Source organism: Meriones unguiculatus, chromosome 19 (genome assembly GCF_030254825.1).
Source record: "Meriones unguiculatus strain TT.TT164.6M chromosome 19, Bangor_MerUng_6.1, whole genome shotgun sequence".
Lineage (NCBI taxonomy): Eukaryota > Metazoa > Chordata > Mammalia > Rodentia > Muridae > Meriones > Meriones unguiculatus.
The window spans coordinates 7,316,979-7,336,625 of record NC_083366.1 but is presented as its reverse complement, the minus strand read 5'-3'; the positions used below and the strand labels follow the sequence as shown (position 1 = coordinate 7,336,625).

The 19,647-nt window shown below is 46.3% G+C and overlaps 1 protein-coding gene across 7 annotated transcripts in view; it reads right to left on the bottom strand.

The window, feature by feature from the left end:
- Positions 1-524: 524 nt before the first annotated feature.
- Pip4k2a (phosphatidylinositol-5-phosphate 4-kinase type 2 alpha) overlaps positions 525-19,647 on the bottom strand; it is a 156,552-nt gene continuing 137,429 nt past the window's right edge. For 2 of the 7 annotated variants that reach the window (XM_060372750.1, XM_021652243.2), the window contains 4 exons: positions 10,823-10,936; positions 5,722-5,965; positions 4,182-4,285; positions 525-2,659 (listed from right to left, as the gene is read on the bottom strand). In XM_060372750.1, the coding sequence (XP_060228733.1) occupies positions 2,579-2,659; positions 4,182-4,285; positions 5,722-5,965; positions 10,823-10,936 (543 nt within the window). In that variant the 3' untranslated portion in view covers positions 525-2,578. Of the gene's footprint in view, positions 2,660-3,679; positions 3,754-4,120; positions 4,286-5,721; positions 5,966-10,822; positions 10,937-19,647 lie in introns of all 7 variants that reach the window. The other 5 variants (XM_021652244.2, XM_060372749.1, XR_009587714.1 and 2 more) reach the window with 5 other exon arrangements.

Genomic DNA, 19,647 nt, shown 5'->3' with positions numbered 1-19,647 from the left:
CTCACTAAGAAAAACAGAGAGGAAGAGGAGGTCAGGGTGGATAGAGAGACACAGAGGCACAGGGGAGGGGCATTCAGTCTGAAGGAGGTTTTTTGAGCTGGCGTAAGGGGAGGAGGGTTCCTTCTGGGATGCCGGCTGAGGGGGAAGGCCTACTGGGTGCTGTCTCTGCCTCTCTAAGCTGGCAGGCTTTCACCCCGGCATCCGGTTTTCCTGGTAAGAATCAAAGAATTAGTTTTTGTTAAGAACAACAGGCCGCTATGCCCACCTGGCATTCCTATTGGTGCTGGGGATCTTGGAGGCCAGTGCTTGTGTGGAGAGTTTCATGTGAACTACCCCCAGCCCGTGAAGGTGTTTCACTCCACTGTGCAAGAAATCATATGTCACTGAAGTGTCTTATGATCAGTGCAGACGGAAGGTCAGGCCCTAGAGTTAAAAGCTGCCATGTCCCTTTACCTTTTCCCAGCACTGTTGAAGATACCCCCGTCCGACTCACAACTAGACTCCCGCACAGAGAAGCAAAGCCATGAGAGTCATCAAAGTGCTTTATTCACAAAGCTCGGCTCACAACTTGAGCGCACTGTTAGCTCCTGTCCTTGCTCTTGTTCCAACAGCTGATTTGGATGATGGAGATGGTTACAGACAAAACCAAAGCATGTGTGTAAACGTCTAAAAGCATACAGGTTGGCCACAGAGGGAATGCTTGCTCAGATCACAACGTGTACCTTCATCTTTAGGGCTGTGGGTTTTTAAGTTTGGGGATCAAAGGTTACAGCAGAGCTCCAAAACACTCAAACAGATCGGACACCACAGTTGACAGTGCCCGGAAACTGATCATACAGCCTCCATTATGTCAAATTCATCAAACATAGATTTGTAACTATGTTACAGTGGCGTTAACTTGTCAGCTAATGAATCTGGCAGGTCGGTACACAAGAGTCAGATGGTGCCGACACCGATGTCCAGATGCTGTGAAGGCAGCCCACACATGTTGGGGCAGAGCTGTATCTGGACAGACCAGAAGTAAAGTGACTGGGAAGGCAGCCTGGCTGGGGACTTGGTGACTTGTAATAACTGAAGGGTGGATTTCTTTTTTCTTTCTAAAACTGCCCACAGAAACTACCTCACACATCAGACAGGGACATTTAAAGGCACAGCTGTAGCACAGCATGTAAGTTGGTAACGTGTTCTAAGCGAATCTAGTATTCTGTAACTTGAGGCCTTTTAGGGACACAGGGAAGTTGGTGGATACATGATTGATGCAGGAAGGTTTTTTAACTTACTTAAACACGATCATCACAGTTTAGGGCAATGAACTTACATAACCAGATTTTGGGTTTAATCTTTTTATAAAAAACCCATTAGGTTGATAAATACACATCTTAAGGAACAAAATCCTTTTGCTTTATGTGAAAGACTGTCTACTAAGTACTCTGAACAAAACACTCACTCAAAACACAACTGCAAGACATACCTCAAAACACAACAAACATTACGTTCCCTACACTGCAAAATGGCTTTACATGTAAACTTCAAAAATCACATGCTGTATATTAAATTTTTAGATTCAAAAATATCCCTGTTTTTCTAACCATGTAAACAGTAAAACTGAGGGTTTCAGTTAAAGGGATAATTCATAACAAAATTCCACTCCTCAAATGGTCGAACATAAACCTCGGATGTTAGGACTGCCTTCAGTCACAGGAGGGTTTCACCTCCTCTTCCTGCGGTGGAGGTGTCTCTGCCATTGCCCCAACTATTCAGGGAGGTTCTACATCTGTTTGCAGAGTGAATTTCTGCAGCTCAGCATGAGGGTGTGACAATGAGTCTCCAGGTGAGAAGAGAGCAGCAGGCGGGTTTCCTGGAGGTGAGAGTGTAGGCAGTCTCTTGGCATCAGACTCTTGGAAGATGAAAGCTCAGCCTGGGACCACTGGGGGTGGGGACACAGTTAGGAAGAACCCTGAACCAATTCCCGGGGAATGCTAGCATTCTTTTGCCTGGGGCTGTGGGCCTAGTGAACCACATTCAGGGGTGGTATTTCTGAGGGCCAGGAGTGTAACATTTGAAGTGATCTTTTCTTCCTTGTAATCACCACCACCACCACCACCATGATGAACAAGCTCACATCCTCCAGCTCAGAAAGCAAACTGACCTACAGTTTATCTTGTGCTGTTGCCATGGTGCTGTGCTGCCATGCATTTCCGCGTCCCCTCCCCCATAGGCTCATCCCTTCATCTACCCAGTCACAGCTGGAATCAGAGGGGTTCAGTTGTTACAAGCTCTGATTCAAGCGGATTGGTTTTAATTAATTAATTAATTAAAAATGTGCTGGGGAGCATGTGTGCGTGCGCACATGCACGCGCACACATACAAAGTCAGAAATAGCTAGAAGGATGCTGGGAAATACCAGGTAGCTGTTAAAGCGAGTAGCCCCCCACTTCAGTCATCTGGGCCTGAAGATGTAAACAAGGAGGTTTGCTTCCTGCAAGGTCGTGCTTCATCGAATTTGGTTTTCCTTTTTCCTGCAGCAAAGCCACCAGCTGCCTTCCGGTGCTCATGTCCATCTGGGCTACGCAGGAGGTTACGTCAAGATGTGCCCAATAAAGTCCAAAAAGCGCTTTGAATACTGTTCTGGATTCACAGTCGAGATCTCAGCTCCAGCCTAGGATTTTGAGGGAAAAGGATATTGATAAAATGCTCACGACTGCCCCAAATTACCACTCAGCTATAGCTAATAGTCTACAGCTATTTCCAAATGCAGCTTAACATTTAAAGCTAGTAATTTAGTTTTGGGGGCAGGTACCGGGGATTGAACCAAAGGCCCTGAACATGACAGACAGACATGACCTCATACTAGCTACACACCAACTCTAAAGCTAAGCACAAAGCCAAATGGCCTCTTTTCTGAGACTGATACTCTAACTAAGGACCATGCATGGAGACAACCTAGAACCCTGCACAGATTTAGCCCATGGCAGCTCTGTGTCCAAGTTCTCTAGTAAGGGGAACAGGGGCTGTCTCTGACATTAACTCAGTGGCTGGCTCTCTGATCACCTCCTCCTGAAGGGGATGCAGCCTTACCAGCCCACAGAGGAAGACAAAGCAGCCAATCCTGATGAGACCTGATAGGCTAGGGTCAGATGAAAGGGGAGAGGACCTCCCCTATCAGTGGACTGGGGGAGGGGCATGGGTGAAGATGAGGCAGGGAGGGTGAGATTGGGAGAGATTGAGGGAGGAGGCTGCAGCTGAGATACAAAGTGAATAAACTGTAATTAATAAAAAAAATAAATAAATTAAGAAAAAAAGAAAAGGATGGGCTGCAGAGATGGCTCAGAGGTTAAGAGCACTGGTTGCTCTCCCAGAGGTCCTGAGTTCAATTCCCAGCAACCACAGGGTGGCTCACAACCATCTATAATGAGATCTGGTGCCCTCTTCTGGCATGCAGGTGTACATGCAGACAGAACATCGTATACATAATAAATAAGTAAATCTTAGAGAAAAAAAAAGGGTAACGAACAACAAATGGGCTGGAGAGCTGGCTCAGTAGTTATGCGCACTGACTGCCCGTCCAGAGGTACATCCTACTGTGTCAAACTTCGGGAAGTTACTCCTGGGGCTGTCACTGCCAGTTCCTCCCACTGGAAGCACACCCACCCACACCCACCCACCCATCCACACACACCCTGGGGAGGGGGCAGTGGCATGCGCAGGGGAATATAGTCAAATATGCTCGCACACAAACAGCCTTATGTAGCCCTGTGTAGAAAAAAAAAAGTTGGTGTAAAAGCACACTAAGAACTTTTTTAAAAAGGAGGAGGGGAAACAGTGGAATCTCCCTCTCAGGCTCTTCTGATAAGTGAGGATTTTGAGCAAGCACGGTAAGGGATGAGGGTAGATACAAAACACACCAAGAGATCTCTGAAACAAGGGAAAAAAAGATTATTGTGAGAAAAGGAATACAGCCCTGTGTTGGGGTTTTGGGGCTCCCTGCTTCAGGTAGGAACACTTCATTTGAAAACACGAACTACCTTCAGTAGGTTCCTCTTTGGGGAGTTTCTCAAGCATGGGAGAGCCTACAGAGGCGTGGGGCTAGGAGGAGAGGAGGGTGTGGCGGTGCTGGCACCTCACTTCCTAGAGCAATCATCGCCAGGGAGCACGGGGCCTTTGCGGGAGCCTGTACTCACGCCGTGCTTCACGGTCTTTGCGGCGTGGGCAGCTCTCTTCTTTGCGTCGTAAGGAGTGAGGATGTCGATGATCGCCATGAAGTACACCTCTTTTCGAGGGGAGTCTGGAAGGGAGGAGCAGAGGCTGCACACGAGCCGGCAGGACACGGGAGTGAGGGAAGGGAGGAGCAGAGGCTGCACACGAGCCGGCAGGACAAGGGAGTGAGGGAGGGGAGGCCGCGGAGCCTGGCTCTCTGAGCCCAAACAAAAGCACCAAGAAGTCAGAACACAGCAGGGAGGCTGCCATCTGAGGGCTTCAATTTTGTTTTCTAATCTGCATTTCTTTTATTTTTTTAATTAATCCCTTCTCATCAGACACTGTGATGTTTTTCCTTGGACAGACTATCAGAACTGGATAAAAGATTTTATGCCTCCATTGTCTACTTTCTATATAGTTTCAAAGAATATACTGTATCAATTATGAATAGTAAGAAATAGTAAACATAATTGAATGTACATTCAATTATAATTTTCTTATGTTTAAGAAGTGATTTTGGTGGGTAAAATTAAAAATATAGCAAAACACAACCCAAACCTGCTTAGCTATATGCTGTTAAAAAAGGGAGGAGTGGGGGGGGGCACAGATTGCCTGTTTTATTATTTAAAAACTGTATTAGTAAAATGTTTTTGCCATGGACATGCAGCTAAGGTGAAAAGCAAACGAAATGCCAAGATCCTGAGGTCTGAGATGAGTGTGAGTCCAGGGAGGAGGCTCACAGACCCCACAGAAGACAGCGGGAGGGGTGGTTCTCACTGTGCGCTGGGGCCTGGCCTCTGCAGAGGCAGGCCACGTCGTGACATGTCAACTCACTCCACGAGAAGGACACGCCAGGGGCACAGTGGCCTGCACACACTTGCTTCAAGACAGATCTGTGACCCACTGGACTTTCAGAGGAGAGCGCCAAGCTTCTGTACTGAGGCTTGATTCGGCCTCACTGGTGTCAGACAACAGTTCCACCATAAGCTACAGCCACAGAGAGGCTTTCATTTGGAGAGAGCCTCTTGTTAAACTGCTCAGGCAGGCTTTGAGCTTGGGACCCTCCTCTCTCAGCCTCTGGGATACATGAGGTTAGGGGCCTGTGTCACTGAACTTGGCATGAAAAAAATTTTTTAAAAATTAATATAATTTGGGGCATCTAACCTTTTGACACTGAGATATAAGATTGCAATCTACAATCCTGTCAGACTACTGCTTTCAAAGCTAGCATGGAGTGTAAGCTGGACACACGTGTCAGAAAACACTGGACGTTTCTGTCATAATGTGTTATTTACAAATGTGCATGTATTATCTATAAAACATGCTTTGCAGTTTTCCCCCACCCTGTAACAGCTGGCATTCCTGTTCCCTCTAAACACACATCACTGTTCAATGTGAATGCCTTTGACTCAGAAGGAGTCCTGCATCGCAGCATCCTTATAACTAGGGCCAGAATTACTGAAAGAAAATCATGCAAAATCAAACCACTATATATGCAGAGAAAGTCAATAACACTGAGCTTACTCTCATGGCATTTAATTGCATAAACATCAATGTTTGGATCAAACTCGCCGGGAGCCAAGGGAGGTGAGCTGTTGAGGGTGTTTCCAGGACTGTCTGGTGGGGTCCCGACCGGGTGGGTGCTGTCGCTTTCCCCCTCCTCTTCCCCGTCGTTCTCCTCACACTCCACCTCCTCTTGCTCTGCTCGCTCCACGTCGTGGATGCCCACCAGAAGGCTGTAGTCCATGAGTTTTAACTGTGCAAGGAACTGGAGGGGGTGTGGACAGGTCAGTTATACCCTCACAACTGCTAGTAGTCAAAGAACCGAGGGTCAGAAGGATACACACTGGGGAAGACTCCAAGGGAGTGAGCAGCAAGAATGCTAGGGGACCCCAGTCTCCTTCACGTGGTCCCCATTCTTAGGCAGTTTCTCTCATTGTGGCTGGTCTGGAGCTAGGATAATCTACCCCACCCCACAAACGAAAAGCTGGCTTCTGAGACTGGCACTTACTATGTAGCCACCGAGGTCCTTATAAGATCAGGGAAGCGCCCAGGGAGGGGGAGCCCAGCAATGAAGACCATTATTGGGAAAAGCAGGGAGTCCCCGGCAGCCTCGAGCAGAGCACTCTGAAACCTCCTGGAAAGCACTGGGAAACCCAGCATACTCGGAGCACATCATTATCACGCTGGCACCGACAGGTAAAAGCCCATCCATCCCCATCAACTGTGAATGAGAGGTATCAGTGCTGGTGACACAGTCCCTCTGTATCCCTCCAAAGTCCTGCCGGTGATGGTGCTGCTCCCCACAATGTCCCAGAGGTTTCCTTTCCTTTCCCCCTTTCCTTTCCCACCGGGGCTGCTGAGTTCAGGGAGGCAAGCCCAGCTGCAGTCTGCCCCCTACTGCTGCGGGCGTGGCTGGCACGCCCTGACCTCTGCCTAGGGGCGGGGCTTCTCCAGGGGATCCCTTTCTGTCCTTTCGCCCGGTCTCCCCAAGTTCCTGCCCTCTCTCCCTCCCCCACCAGCACAAGCTTCCCTTTCCGTCCCCTCCCTCACTGTTTCCAACAAACCTGCATTTACATAATAGATCCTGCTCATTGTTTTATTTAATCAATCTGTCAGGTTCTCTGTCTTTCCACACTCTTTCTTCTCCCCTTCATTTTCTTAATGAATTGGATATACACGGATATCTGAGGTGCAGTGCTCTGACTGATTCACTGAAGAGTGGACAGCTTAGCTGAAAGCAGGCTGGCTCTGCAGAGTCCAGAGTGCGACAGGCAGGTGGGACACAGCTCACTGTCACTCTAGTGGGGTGCAGCTTAGAGGAAGGGCACTTCTACACACAAAGGGCTTGCCTGTGACATGGTGAGTCTGGGGCTAGGTGACAGTGAAGCAGAACCAGTCTACACAGTTCAAGTGGGAGGAGAAAGAAGCAACTGGGAAAGGCTCCCCACTCGCTAGCTGGCTCTTGTCTCTCACTAACATTACTGCAAATCACCTCGGTGGCGGAGCGGAATGAGCCAGGCTCCTTCAAAACGTTCAAGTAAAATCAAAACTCCGTGGAGAGAGGAATCCCACCAAGAAATCACAGTATGAGCTCACAGGTAGAAAGAGAAGACAGGCTGGGGAACAGGACTCAGCTGTGGGGCTGGCGCCTGCGAATGCAGGAAACGAAAGACAGTATGTACAGTTTTTTCCCTAGTCATCCCTTTAAGCTTCTTGTTTACTTATTTCTTTTTGTTTGTCTATTTGAGTTGGAGATCTCACTACTTAGCCTTGGCTGGTCTGGGGCTCAGGTATGTAAAGCTGGCTGGCCTCAAACCCATAGCCATGTCCCTGCCTATGCTATGCCTCTTGGGGTGGGGAGTAAAGGCACGTACCACCATGCCTGGCTTAACTCATGTGATCATTTTAAAAATACGTAATGTTTTAAGGCACATACATTCAGAACTCCTCAGGGCCCCGCTTGCCTTTTTTTACAAGTCTTATACCGCCAGGCCTCTGGTTTACCCTTTGTTTTCCCTCTCATAAGATCCAATCTAATCTGATTCCTTTGTAATAAAGTCCTCATTATGTCAAATACATATATTTTAATTTCCTTTTTGGTGCTGGGCCCTGAACCCAGGCCTTGCACATGCCAAGCACCTAGTCCATCCTTAACCTGTGCTAACTCCTGAGCCAGTACCTTCCTCGTGATTTTAATGAATATTGGAATTAACTCTTCTACCAGGCCATGTGGTCAAGGAGCAGGTTAAAGTCTCCTCTGAAAGTTTAAATGAACTTCCTTACCTTCTCAAACCCTACCTCCCAACCATATAAGATATGAATTAAAATTCCAATCAGACTGTTCAATATCGGACCACATTGTTCAAAACTGCCATCCTCAGGAAATTCTCACAAAAATTAATTAAAAATTATATTAAAATTAAAAACTGTAATCATCTTCCCTCAGAGTCTTTTCAGAACACAACATCCAGTTATTTCATGTCAGTGCAGCTAGGAGTGTGGACTCTGAGTAGTTAAATCATGATCTGATTCAGCAGCCCCTCCGTCAGCAGCCATGGACACAACCTTCTCACCAGGCAGAGGGCTAGTGACGGTCCCCGAACAGAAGAAGCTGCTTTAAGACTGAGACAAGATAATGACCTTCTGGGAAGGACTGCTGTTCCATGGATGCCGGGCGTCCTGCCTCCTGAGCCTTCAGTCATACAGGAAGCTGGGGCTCCCTCCCAGAGGCTGTGGCCTCAGCGTCACCGGGACTCTCCTCACTGTTATAGCCAGAGTCGATGAGAAGCAAGTAGAAAACAAAAGGGAGTTTCGTTCCTTCTAAGATCTGTTTTTTTTTTTTCTTTTTCTTTTTTGCAGAAAAAGGGTTTACATATCTGTACTGAGTGTATATATGAGAGCTATCTGGACTACAGGACCCTGCCCTGCATATAAACAAAAGAGGATTTTTATTGCAGGGAGAGAAAAAAAAAAAACAATTAGAACAGATTTTGAAGTGACAACTATTTTTCTTTTCAAAGAAAAACAGACCATTTAACTCAGTTATAATAAACTCAGGTCTCCTCCGTCTCTTCTTTTTCTTCATTTTTTTTTTCTGTTTTGAGGCAAGGTCACTATGCAGACCAGGCTGGCCTTGAACTTATGGTGACCTCCTGCCTCAGTGTTCTGAGTGCTGCAATGAAAGTGAAAGTACTGCCATGCTTGGTTTAAATTAAGAAAGAGTTTATGGAAACACATACACACACAGGCATGCACACATACATGAACACACATATTCACACACACTTGAAATTTTAGCAGTCAGGCTGGTTGTCAAAATTGGAGAGCGTGGGACTTGTGAAAAAGAAAACTAGATTAAATGCTAGTCTCGTTATCAAGATCAGATGTCAAGTTGCTTCACTATAATTATCTGCTTAAAGATGTAATGGCACTTCGGCACGGGTTTCAAAAGTAAAGACGCTGCTATCAGCCACTGAGAAACATTTTAAATTAGCGGACACTTTCTGCTGAACCCCCACTTCCACAAAGCAGCTGTGTGTCAGAGCACCATACACCGGATTAACTAGCTAAGCGTCAGTTGACAAAAACGCTGAGCATCATCACAGAATTCAACACGAAGTCTCAACTGCCCTGGTTCCATTCTCCCTGGGGGCGCCCCACCTAAGTGAAGTGCAGCCAACAGAAAAAAAAAGAAAACAGGATTTTTTTGGGGGCAGGTTACAGATCACCCTAAGGGCTACTTACCATAATTGCTAAAACAATATTATTCTCAGGATCAAAGATTTCTTGATTAGTAAGTGAAAATCCAAAAGAGAGTGTTTCCTTTATGCTACAGTTCTTAATTATCAGGTAGATCAAGTTGATTCTCAAGTAAAGAGGAAATACTTAACTAACATGCGTTTTTATAATAAGCAACTACAGCCAAGCAAAATGAACTGTTTATTAATAAAAGATGAGAGAAAAATGTTACAATGGAAAAGCAAACACCTCACTGCAAATGAACAAACAAACAAAACCAAACTACTCACGCATATCCTTTGCAAGTAACTAATCTATGCATGAATACCAGAAAGATTAAAATGATAGAAAAAATATAGTTAAAGACCTAAAGATAATTTAGAATGAACCTGGTCAGCCTGAGTGTCTTGTGAGGAAAAGAGCTATGAGAAGATTCTGAAGCAGCCCCAGGAACTGCTCGGCCTCCACGAGGAATCAAACGTGGGGCATTCATTCTTTGGCTCCAGTCATTCAAATTGTTTTCATTTAGTGACATAAGAAAGAAATTTTTTCCACAAAGCTGTTCTCTAAGTAGCAGATCTTAGTATGTAGGAAACAGTATTTCAAAGGGAAAAGGGGGCACATGAAATTAACAGCCAAGAGAAACCTAGGGAGTAATTGCCTAAATTAAAATTCTCATTGTATTGTCTTGTAACTCAACAAATTACAAGAAAATAACTTCCCTCCAAGTTTACCTCTAAAAGAATGAAATAAGAAAGCCCAACAGGAAAAATAAACAAAATGGTAAGAACAGGGATTTTTAAAAAAAATTATCACAGAAAACAGTACTAAAAACAAACCTCTTTCATAACAGGCTCACTATTTCATAAAAAGCTCACTAGAAAGAAGTAGAACACTGGTCCTATTCTTGCCCCTTGTCTGAGGACCTTGTGTCCAAACGGTTCCACACCGGTCCCTCGACACGGCAGGGCTGGCTCTCGGCCTCCTATGGTCAGCACAGCTGGTGGAGTAGCGAGGAAGCGAGCCTGTGGATGCCAACATGGGGTGAGCTTCAGAGGGAAGGGTGCCCGACTGACATGGCTGGTGTTGAGAACAGACCGGCACTGCTGCCTTCCCACGCTGGCTGCCGTGGGTAGGCTATCTTCCCTCCCAGAAGGAGGGCATCCGAGAATTCAGGCATGCTACGGGTGACAGACAGTGGGACTCTGGTTCTTGTCAAGCTGACCGGCCAAACTTCATCTTAAAACCAGAGGCTGTTTATATGTGAGCCGTGGCTAATGTAGGATATACAGTTTTGCCTTCATTTTAGATTAAAAAAGATTAAACAGATCCAACAGAGTTGATGGCGATACAGTGGCAAACCCTTCCTATTGGCTTGTCTTACCTCGACATCTTTTTTCAGTTTTTCCAGGAATATCTTTTTGTTGTTGTCATCAATATAAATCTTTTGGCCCTCATTGATGAAGTCATTATCCTTTAAGGTTGGCAGCTCTTTGGCCTAGAACAAACAAGAAGGAGACTGAATAGAGCCTAGAAGCCACACATTCTCTCCAACCCAACAGGCAGGGGCAATGAAGTGTAAGGTGGCTTGGTACCAGCAGGGGGAGCCAGCGAGCGCTGACCACTGGCTGAATCCTCCTGGGACTCTGGGTTAGGCATGCTCCCCACCTGTGACACTTGACTGATTCTCATAGGAGGGAACGTGACGGTGTTTTTTGGGTTGCTTTCTTACAAGAAACCCTCCAGATACTGAAGGTGTACCACTGGAGTACTTTATCAGGGACCCTCTATTGTACAGCCCAGTACTACTCTCTGGCATTCTTGGGAAGCCTAAACGGAACTCTGGTTACAAATAGAATGTTCCCTTGCCTCACAAAGTCCCATCCGTCAGCTGCGTGCTGAGTCAGGGAGAGCATGCAATCAGAGGTTTGGCACTTGTTCGTCAAAACCCGGCTACCCTCCACTACCCCAGGAGGAATAATATTGTAACGGACCATGAATTAAGATGGGAAATTTTACCCTTTACAAGTAACCATGAGAATGAGCAGGGGAGTAATTGCACCTTGGTTCACCAATGCAGGAGGGCTGAAGAAGTCCAAAGTGGGAGATACAGCAGAGGAGAAAAGGTGTTAGCCTGTGCCACGGTGTACAAAACCCAGGCACCTAGTGTTAAGAGCCTGTGGACTGTACTTCGCACTCTGGGAAAGTTCAAGGGCTAAACCACGTCCTCAATTCCCTTCTTCAGCTGCGAGGAAGCCAGTGTAATACACTGTCCTTCTTCTTGGGCCAATACTGAGCCTGCATGGTTCTCCTTCTGCTAAGGAAAAAATATCCTTGGAAGCAAGACGGCCTCCTTCCTGGCTCCACACTTTCCCAACTAAAGAAAATCCGTGGGGCACATCTCCGGAGGCCCCCTTCACAGGTCTGACTGGTGAAGCTTCCTTCTCCCTCTATAAAGAGTGTATGTGTATACAGACTAATACACACAGACCAATATGCATGCAGATGTATGCATGTGTGTATCACATACTTCAAGATTACTAGTTTGCCTAGTTTGCTTCATGCTGAGAAGAGAACATTTTGGCCACTTTGTGACAGAAACCATCACCAACATACTTCTCTGTATAAAGGTTTGGCAAGTCTCAGAAATTCTGCTCAATGGGAAGTTCCTGAACTGTTGCCACAGACAGGGATGTTACCATGAGTAGGTGACACTGTAAAGGACTTTGTCTTCCGTGGGAAGGAGGACAGCGTAGACACAGGAGATACCACCAGAGTGAGGTGGGTTTTCATATACTTTTATGCTGAGTCAGTGTCCACTGCTTTGGGGAGGACGAGAGACGGCACTAATAAAGATGCTTGAGTGTAGCTCACGCAGAACGGTGATGAGGAAGGGCACTCGAAGCAGGACAAACCCAAGAGCACCAGGGGCATGGGTGTAGAAAATCAAAGAATTTCGGAAAGATGTATGTTAAAAATAATGTAATAAATGCTAAAAAGGACCCTGAATGTCTTCCTTCAGAAGATAGCACACTGATATTAACGCTGGTGCCACCTGTATTGGATTTGGAACTGTAAACACTGCATGGTGGTGGAGACAATCCTGACACTGCACTCTCTCCCAGAGTTCAGAGGTTACAGAGGCACACCGCTGTGCCTGGCTTTTACATGGATGCGAGGGTCTGAGCTCAGGTTCTCACGTTTGTGTGGAACTTTACTCACTGAGAAAGCATCCCAGCTCCCCAAACCGAGTTTTGAGGTGACCGAAACCCAAATCCTGAAGTTTCAGCAAGTGTCATACTGAGAGCAGCGTGAGCAGCATCTTGCTGCAATGTAGAACCTAGAGCCCCTGAGAAGGAGGCGGAGCCCCCATGAAACTGAGTGGCCAGTACCGAGAGGCTCCAGGTGGACAGGTTGACTGGTTTTATGCAGTTATGTGTTGGGGTTGTGGGGCTGGAGACGCTTAGAGGTTAAGGTTTGCTTCTATAACTCCTTTCTATATGTAAGAAATTACCGGGGAGAGATGTTTTCATTTTGTTTTTGTGGAAAGTCAAGCCGTTTGAGGACTGAGATGACGCATCACACATTAAGCAGCAACTTACACACTGGAGGTGTATTTAAACTCGTCACCTTAACGAAGATGGATGCCATCTCAAGCTCCCTCAGTGATGGGGAGAAGTCTAACCCCACCCCATAAAGCCCTGGCTTCCCACACTGCCTTCCAAGCTTGCTTGTGAATTTCACAGGCACTAGGAATGTATTTAGATTGGATCAAGTTCAAAAAAGGGCAACCAGATTGGTTAAGGGACTTAAGGGCTTATTGAAAGGATGAGGAGGCGAAGGCGGGTCCTTAGCAGGGCAGCTGCAGGCGTGGAGTCTCACGCTGGTGGGCAAATGGCGCTCTCCCGAAAACTGCTTAGGAACACACCTGGATCCAGATGTGCTCGGTGCAGGCAAGGTGAGGGCTTGGCTTCAGAGCTCCACCAGTGTAAAACCAAACACAGCTAGGCCTAGGCAGAAGGCCCCGCCCACCGTCTAGCTATCCTGGGTCTGAGTCAGCGTCTGGACGACAAGAGTGAGCCTGTGATTGGTAGGCTGGCGGATGCCCTCCCCTGTGGTCAGCCTGCGCCCCACCTCCACCAGGAGATACAGATTAAAACACGGGGTTCTGGACACAATGGGACCCCGGCTGGCTGCTCCGGCCACTCTTCCTGTGACTTGGCTTCTCATCTTCAAATAGGATCAGGAAGAAGAGGGTTACCTCGGGAACTCCATGAATCACACGTGTCAAGGGTGGGGTCGGTGTGCGCCACACGTGGTGGCTGTGACCTGCCCGTCATGTTCTCAGGTATGGCTTCTTTAGACAAAGCTGTCACTGAGAGATCCTGAGCAAAGTTATCTTCGTTCCCACAAGATGTCACATTAAGAGTTACATCACTGGCTGTGACTTGGGCCAGCTGCTGGTTCAGGCCCAAACCACGTCTTCAGCTGAGTGACGGGAAAATAACCATAGCTGTGTAACAGGGTTAGTGTGTGAGCTGACAGGGAACACACAGCGCTTGCACGCAAGAACTCAAAGTTGGGGTGCTCTCCACCCCCCTCTTTTTTCCTTCCGGATCTTAAAAGAACAGGCTCTTTTACCTTAGGCTATCAACAATAGAAGCCATGTTTCAGAGACTCACGGTGCAGCTCCGCATTATGGAGGACAGCATGTGCCAGCGCCACTGTGCAGAGCAGAGGTGGCATGGGGACACACTACACAGACACAGCCACGGCCCTGCCCCAGCGACTCCAGCGCCACACCTACCTGCCAACCCTCACTCTGCCTCCCCTGGCTGGGGGTTACCCCAGGACAAAACTCTCACTGATAACTTTTATGTTCTTAAACCTGAAAACTCAAACAAGACTAGGATATGGCTGCATCATAAAACTTAGCTAAGTTAACTTCTTGGAGCAATAATTTAAATTTACACTATACTTGTTGAATCTATGGAATAAAATGCAATGCTTTTATACATACAACCGAAGACAGGGGTTTGTTGATTTTTTCCCCACAGTTTGGCTTTTTGTGGTGAGTGGGTGGTTTGGTGACTGCTGTTTTGCTGATCTAAAGCAGAAGTCCATGATTAGTAGCCAGAAAATATAACGGAAGTGCAAGGGAGCTATAAATTGATTCTTAGGAGGCAGTAGGCTGATTGGGAATGCTGAGGCTGCCACGAGCCATGAAGAGATAGCGAGCGTACACAAACAGCGAAGGGGGCATTGTTTAAAGTGCAGCAGGAAACGCTCTCAGCAGGGCGCTATGACCCCACGAGCAACAGGTACGAAAACAGACCATGCGATAACTGATGAAGTGAGGACAGCACACGGAAGAGGCAGGTGCAGGGGCCGGAGTCTGTACCACACCCAGCACCGGGACACTTCTAACTAACCCTCATTCCCCACGGCTCAGCTCAGGAGATAGCGGGTCCTTTTGCGGAGACTCAGCCAGAGTTCAAGGCTTGAAAATGTTCGGAACTCTCAATTTGAGAAGTGACCTCGAGCCTCTGCGGACTGCTTTAGTAGTAAATAATGGTGGAAGTGAGACAGAGAGATGGACCAGTCACACTGGAAAAAGGTGGTGGCCTCAGGGAGGAGCACTCAGAAAGTCCTCGTGCTTCCCAGGGACTCGGTAGGCACAGGCAAAACGCAACGCCTTGAAAATTTGCTTCATATTACTTACCTCTTTCATGCTGAAAAATACCAAATCATTATGACTTTTTATGGAGTCTATGAAAATAAAACAAAAAATAACAAAAATTGGTTTTTTCCCCAACATGATTTAACAGAAGTGATTTTTTCACATAAGGGTTAATACACATGCAAATGGCATGCGTGTGTGTGTGTGTGTGTGTGTGTGTGTGTGTGTGCGCGTAACTATCGCCATTTGTACAGAATGTAAGAGACAGTGCATTTCAAGGCTTACAAAATCAGAGATTATAGGCTTTTGTGTGCAATTAAAAAATCAAGTTATCAGACTCTACCCAGCAGGGTATTGAAGCAGATGCTGAGACTCAGAGCCAAACTTTGGGCAGAGTGCAGGGAATTTTATGAAAGAAGGGGGAGATAGAAAGACCTGGAGGGGACAGGAGCTCCACAGGAGAACAACAGAACCAAAAAATCTGGGCCCAGGGGTCTTTTCTGAGACTGATACTCCAACAAAGGACCACGCATGGAGATAACCTAGAACCCTTGCACAGATGTAGCTCAGTCTCCAAGTGGGTTTCCTAGTAAGGGGGACGGGGGCTGTCTCTGACATGAACTCAGTGGCTGGCTCTTTGATTACCTCCCCCTGAGGGGGGAGCAGCCTTACCAGGCCACATAGGAGGACAATGCAGCCAGTCCTGATGAGACCTGATAAGCTAAGGTCAGATGGAAAGGGAGGAGGACCTCCCCTATGAGTGGACTAGGGGAGGGGCCTGGGAGAAGATGGGGGAGGGGGCTGCAGCCAGGATACAAAGTGAATAAACTGCAATACATAAAAAAATAAAAAAGAAAAAAAAATAAAGTTATCTTTTTAGATGACAAGTTAAAAATTACTACAAAAATGAAATTTGTCTGCAGTCCTAAACCCACAGAATTCAAAACTAAACAATACTGTGTTTTATTTTTATTCTAGATTTTATACAAATGGCCAATTGTATTATAAATGGCTATTAGCAATAGCAAAGTGAGAAATGCATGTTTTTAAAGATTAGAATACACAAAGCCCACAATCCATGACACGGAGCCACGCTTTTGTTTCCGTCACTAGGAAGATGGAGTGCCGTGTCACACTTGAATGCCTAACGCAAACAGGATTGGGTAGCGGAAGGTTTCAGTGCAGAGGGTTACACTAAAGGCCTTGTACTTTAGGATGGGGTGAATTTCTGTTCATTTGGTAACCTACTTGAACGCTTTCTTCCGCGGTAAGCCTCAGGATCAGAGAATGCTATGTGGTGTGTCTCTGATGTGTCACTGTGACACCGCAAGCAGAAAACACGACTTAAAAGCCATGTCATCACTCTTGTCTCATGCCAGCAGCTACTTTTGTTCCTAATTTACTTGTTATTACAAGCTCACCTAAATGAAAAGAAACTCGTGAAACTGAACAAAATCCTGTGCTCGTCATAAAAACCCAGTCTACACAGTAGGAGTGCTGGAACTGTCCCTGTGGGGAAAGAATGTGGTGATTCTTGCACTGGAGGCAGGATAAGAGCATCACATAAAACAGCATCACATGGATGGTATCCATTTTGGGTAACCAGAGATGCTAGGGATTTATAATACAATCAGTTCCGCCTCCCCAAATGGCTAAGCCAAAAATTTGATACATGAAAAGGCAAGTTAGTGAGTGTGGGCGAAGTTCGGAAAAGACGCAGCAATGGGTAACAGGTGCTTTCCCACAAGATTACGCGTAACGACCTTCCCCACCACACACGCGGAACGCCGGCCTTAGTACCTAGCTTGGGAAAGGGCCTAGTGCATCCTCACTAACTTCTAACTTCCATGACGAAACAAGGAGAATGCATACATCTGTCACATCTGGATGTGAAGAATTTCATTTTAGTCTGGAATCTCTACTTTTATGTAAAACGTGGAAAGATAATATGCCTCAACACAGCCGTGAAACTGTGCTGTAATTTAAAGCACAGAACTGGGTAAGCTCACTGTTGTGTTTTTATTTAGAACTGTTAAGCTCTAGTTATGGGCTACTTTGTCTAAGTATCTTAAGCTAACATATAAAAAATTGCTTAAAATGCTTTCACATTGTAATGAATACTAGTAGCCATACGATGGGTAATGGCTTGGTTTTCTTCCATAAGCAATGGCGTGGCGATTAAATAGTCCTCAAGATCTAAAAAGTTTAAGACCTTCAAAACAGGTTTGTTCAAGGATGGGGAGAGTTGGCTCAGGGGTGAAGAACAAGCATTTCTCTTCCAGAGGACCTAAGTTCAAACCCCAGCACCTATTCAGATGGCTCATTATTGCCTGTAACTCCAGTTCTGGGGGAATGACACCTCTGCAGGCACCCACACTCATGTGCAACCCCCCACAGTGATCTACCTACATATACACATAATTAAAATAATAAATATTAAAATGAAAAGAATAACATTTGTTTAAAAAATAGATTTGTTCCAATTTGGTCAAGAGATTCTATGACATGAATATTTATTGTTGGTGATTCTGTAAGAAGTACTAAAGGCTGAAAACTCAAGGGAAGTTTCTTAAGTCCCCTTGCTTCTGGTTTAACATGAACATAGCAAAGATCTTACTTACTATTGTAAGAATTGCTCATCTGGAGGGCTCATTGGTTAAGAGCACTGGCTGTTCTTCCAGAGGTCCTGAGTTCAATTCCCAGCACCCACATGGTGGCTCACAACCATCTATAATGAGATCTAGTGCCTTCTTCTAGCATAGATGTGTACATACAGAGAATTCATACATTAAAACACACACACACACACACACACACACACACACTTTCTTCTACTAGAAAAATCCTAAAAAATAAAAAGCAGAAAACCCTGCATATTGCATATTTGCAACACGCTGGCTTAAATTCAGGTCACATAAACACATTAGACATCTCTCTACCTAACTTTAGCTAGACGCAACTGCGTAGGAATTGTGGCTGACAGAACCTCCCACGTCTGGGAGCACAGCTCCGCATGTGCTTCCGATGCTCAGCTGAATGCTGTCCAGCGGCATGGAAAGCGAAGGCACCTTTGACTTTACACAGCTCTCCATGTCAAAAGGCTGGGGGATCAGGATGCTGGCACATGTGCCAACTCTGGGTCCTCTGCTTTTCATATGCTGGGCTTAACAGTGAGTTAAGAGGTAGAAGTCCCTACTTGTAAGCAGGGGCTGCAGCGGAGCTGTGGGCCCAGCATGTGAGACTCTGGGTTCCGGCTCCAGCACTGCACCAAACACAGACAAAACAGCTCCAGCTCCCGGAACACCCTCAGGGTGTCCTCAGAGTCCCCCAAGAATGCATTAGACATGCGCTGATACAATGTCTCAGATCTCATGCTTCTATCAACAATATCCATCATTTGAAGGTTTTCATAGAACAAGTGTACTTTTGGTGACTGTTAGGTGCAGGGCTAAATGTGGTCTAATGTTGACCACAGTTTCTGAGAGGGCCCAGTAAAATTCTACATTAAAAAAAAAAAATCTGACCTATTGCTAAACTGCCCAGCTCCACTGCTGGTAATCCCTGCCTGATCTCAGGGCTGGATTCAGACCCCGACTCTCTGATGCCTTTGGTGCCAACCTCCCTTTCATAAAGCAGCTCTGGTCCACAGGGCTCAAGTTCCTGTTGCTGTCTTTCATGGTCTGGGACAGGGGAAGAAACTCGAGGAGTGCTTGCTTCGCACAGAAGATCTTGAGTTTAACGGCCAGCATTGCAGAGAAAAAGAAAATAAAAATAAGGCCAGTGAAACAATTCTCGCTTCCACTCTGAAGCGAAACCATGCTCTGCATTTTGGGCGTTCTTCATGCCACCAAAGAAGGAAACCAATTCCCTTCTATCTGGAGAGAAGAGGGAAGAAGATAGAGAATCAGTTAAAAGCATGAGCTTCCTGCAGAGCTGAAGGTCGTCCCCAACAATGTCCCCTGAGCTGACAGCTCGCCCTAGCAGAAAGGTTTCCCGGGTACACTGTGTGCTTTTTGTACCTTGCTCAAGGGCCTAGCACACTCCTTATCCTGCCTAGAACTGCAAAGACCAGGTAGGGACAGGAATTAATTATAATGGGGACTGTTTAAAGAGCTCAGAAAAAATGCTGAAAGCTGGCTTGGGAATGCAGTTTCAGGTGGGAAGGTGGTTTTGAACCTTCAGCCACTAATAGGTAAAACGGCAGATGCAGTGGGCCTCTGGACTGCCAGTGTAGTTTATGATGCAAAAGAATCAACAAGGAGGCTTTCTGCAGCCTGTTACAAAGTGTCAACAGTGATTACTTCCAGTATAGCTCTGCAAATGCCAATTGCAGGGCAGCTGCATTCTTTCCACAGGTCCAGGAAAAAGGTGGTGTGCTAAAAGCAAATCTTATGCTGACCCTCTCACTCCCTCACACAGGCTTCATCTCACCCAAGAAAATCAGACCTGAGTTCGCAGAACGATGAACAAAATGCATATCTGTGCAAATCCCTTGAACTCTCTCTCAAGAACACCAGCTTTTTAAAGAG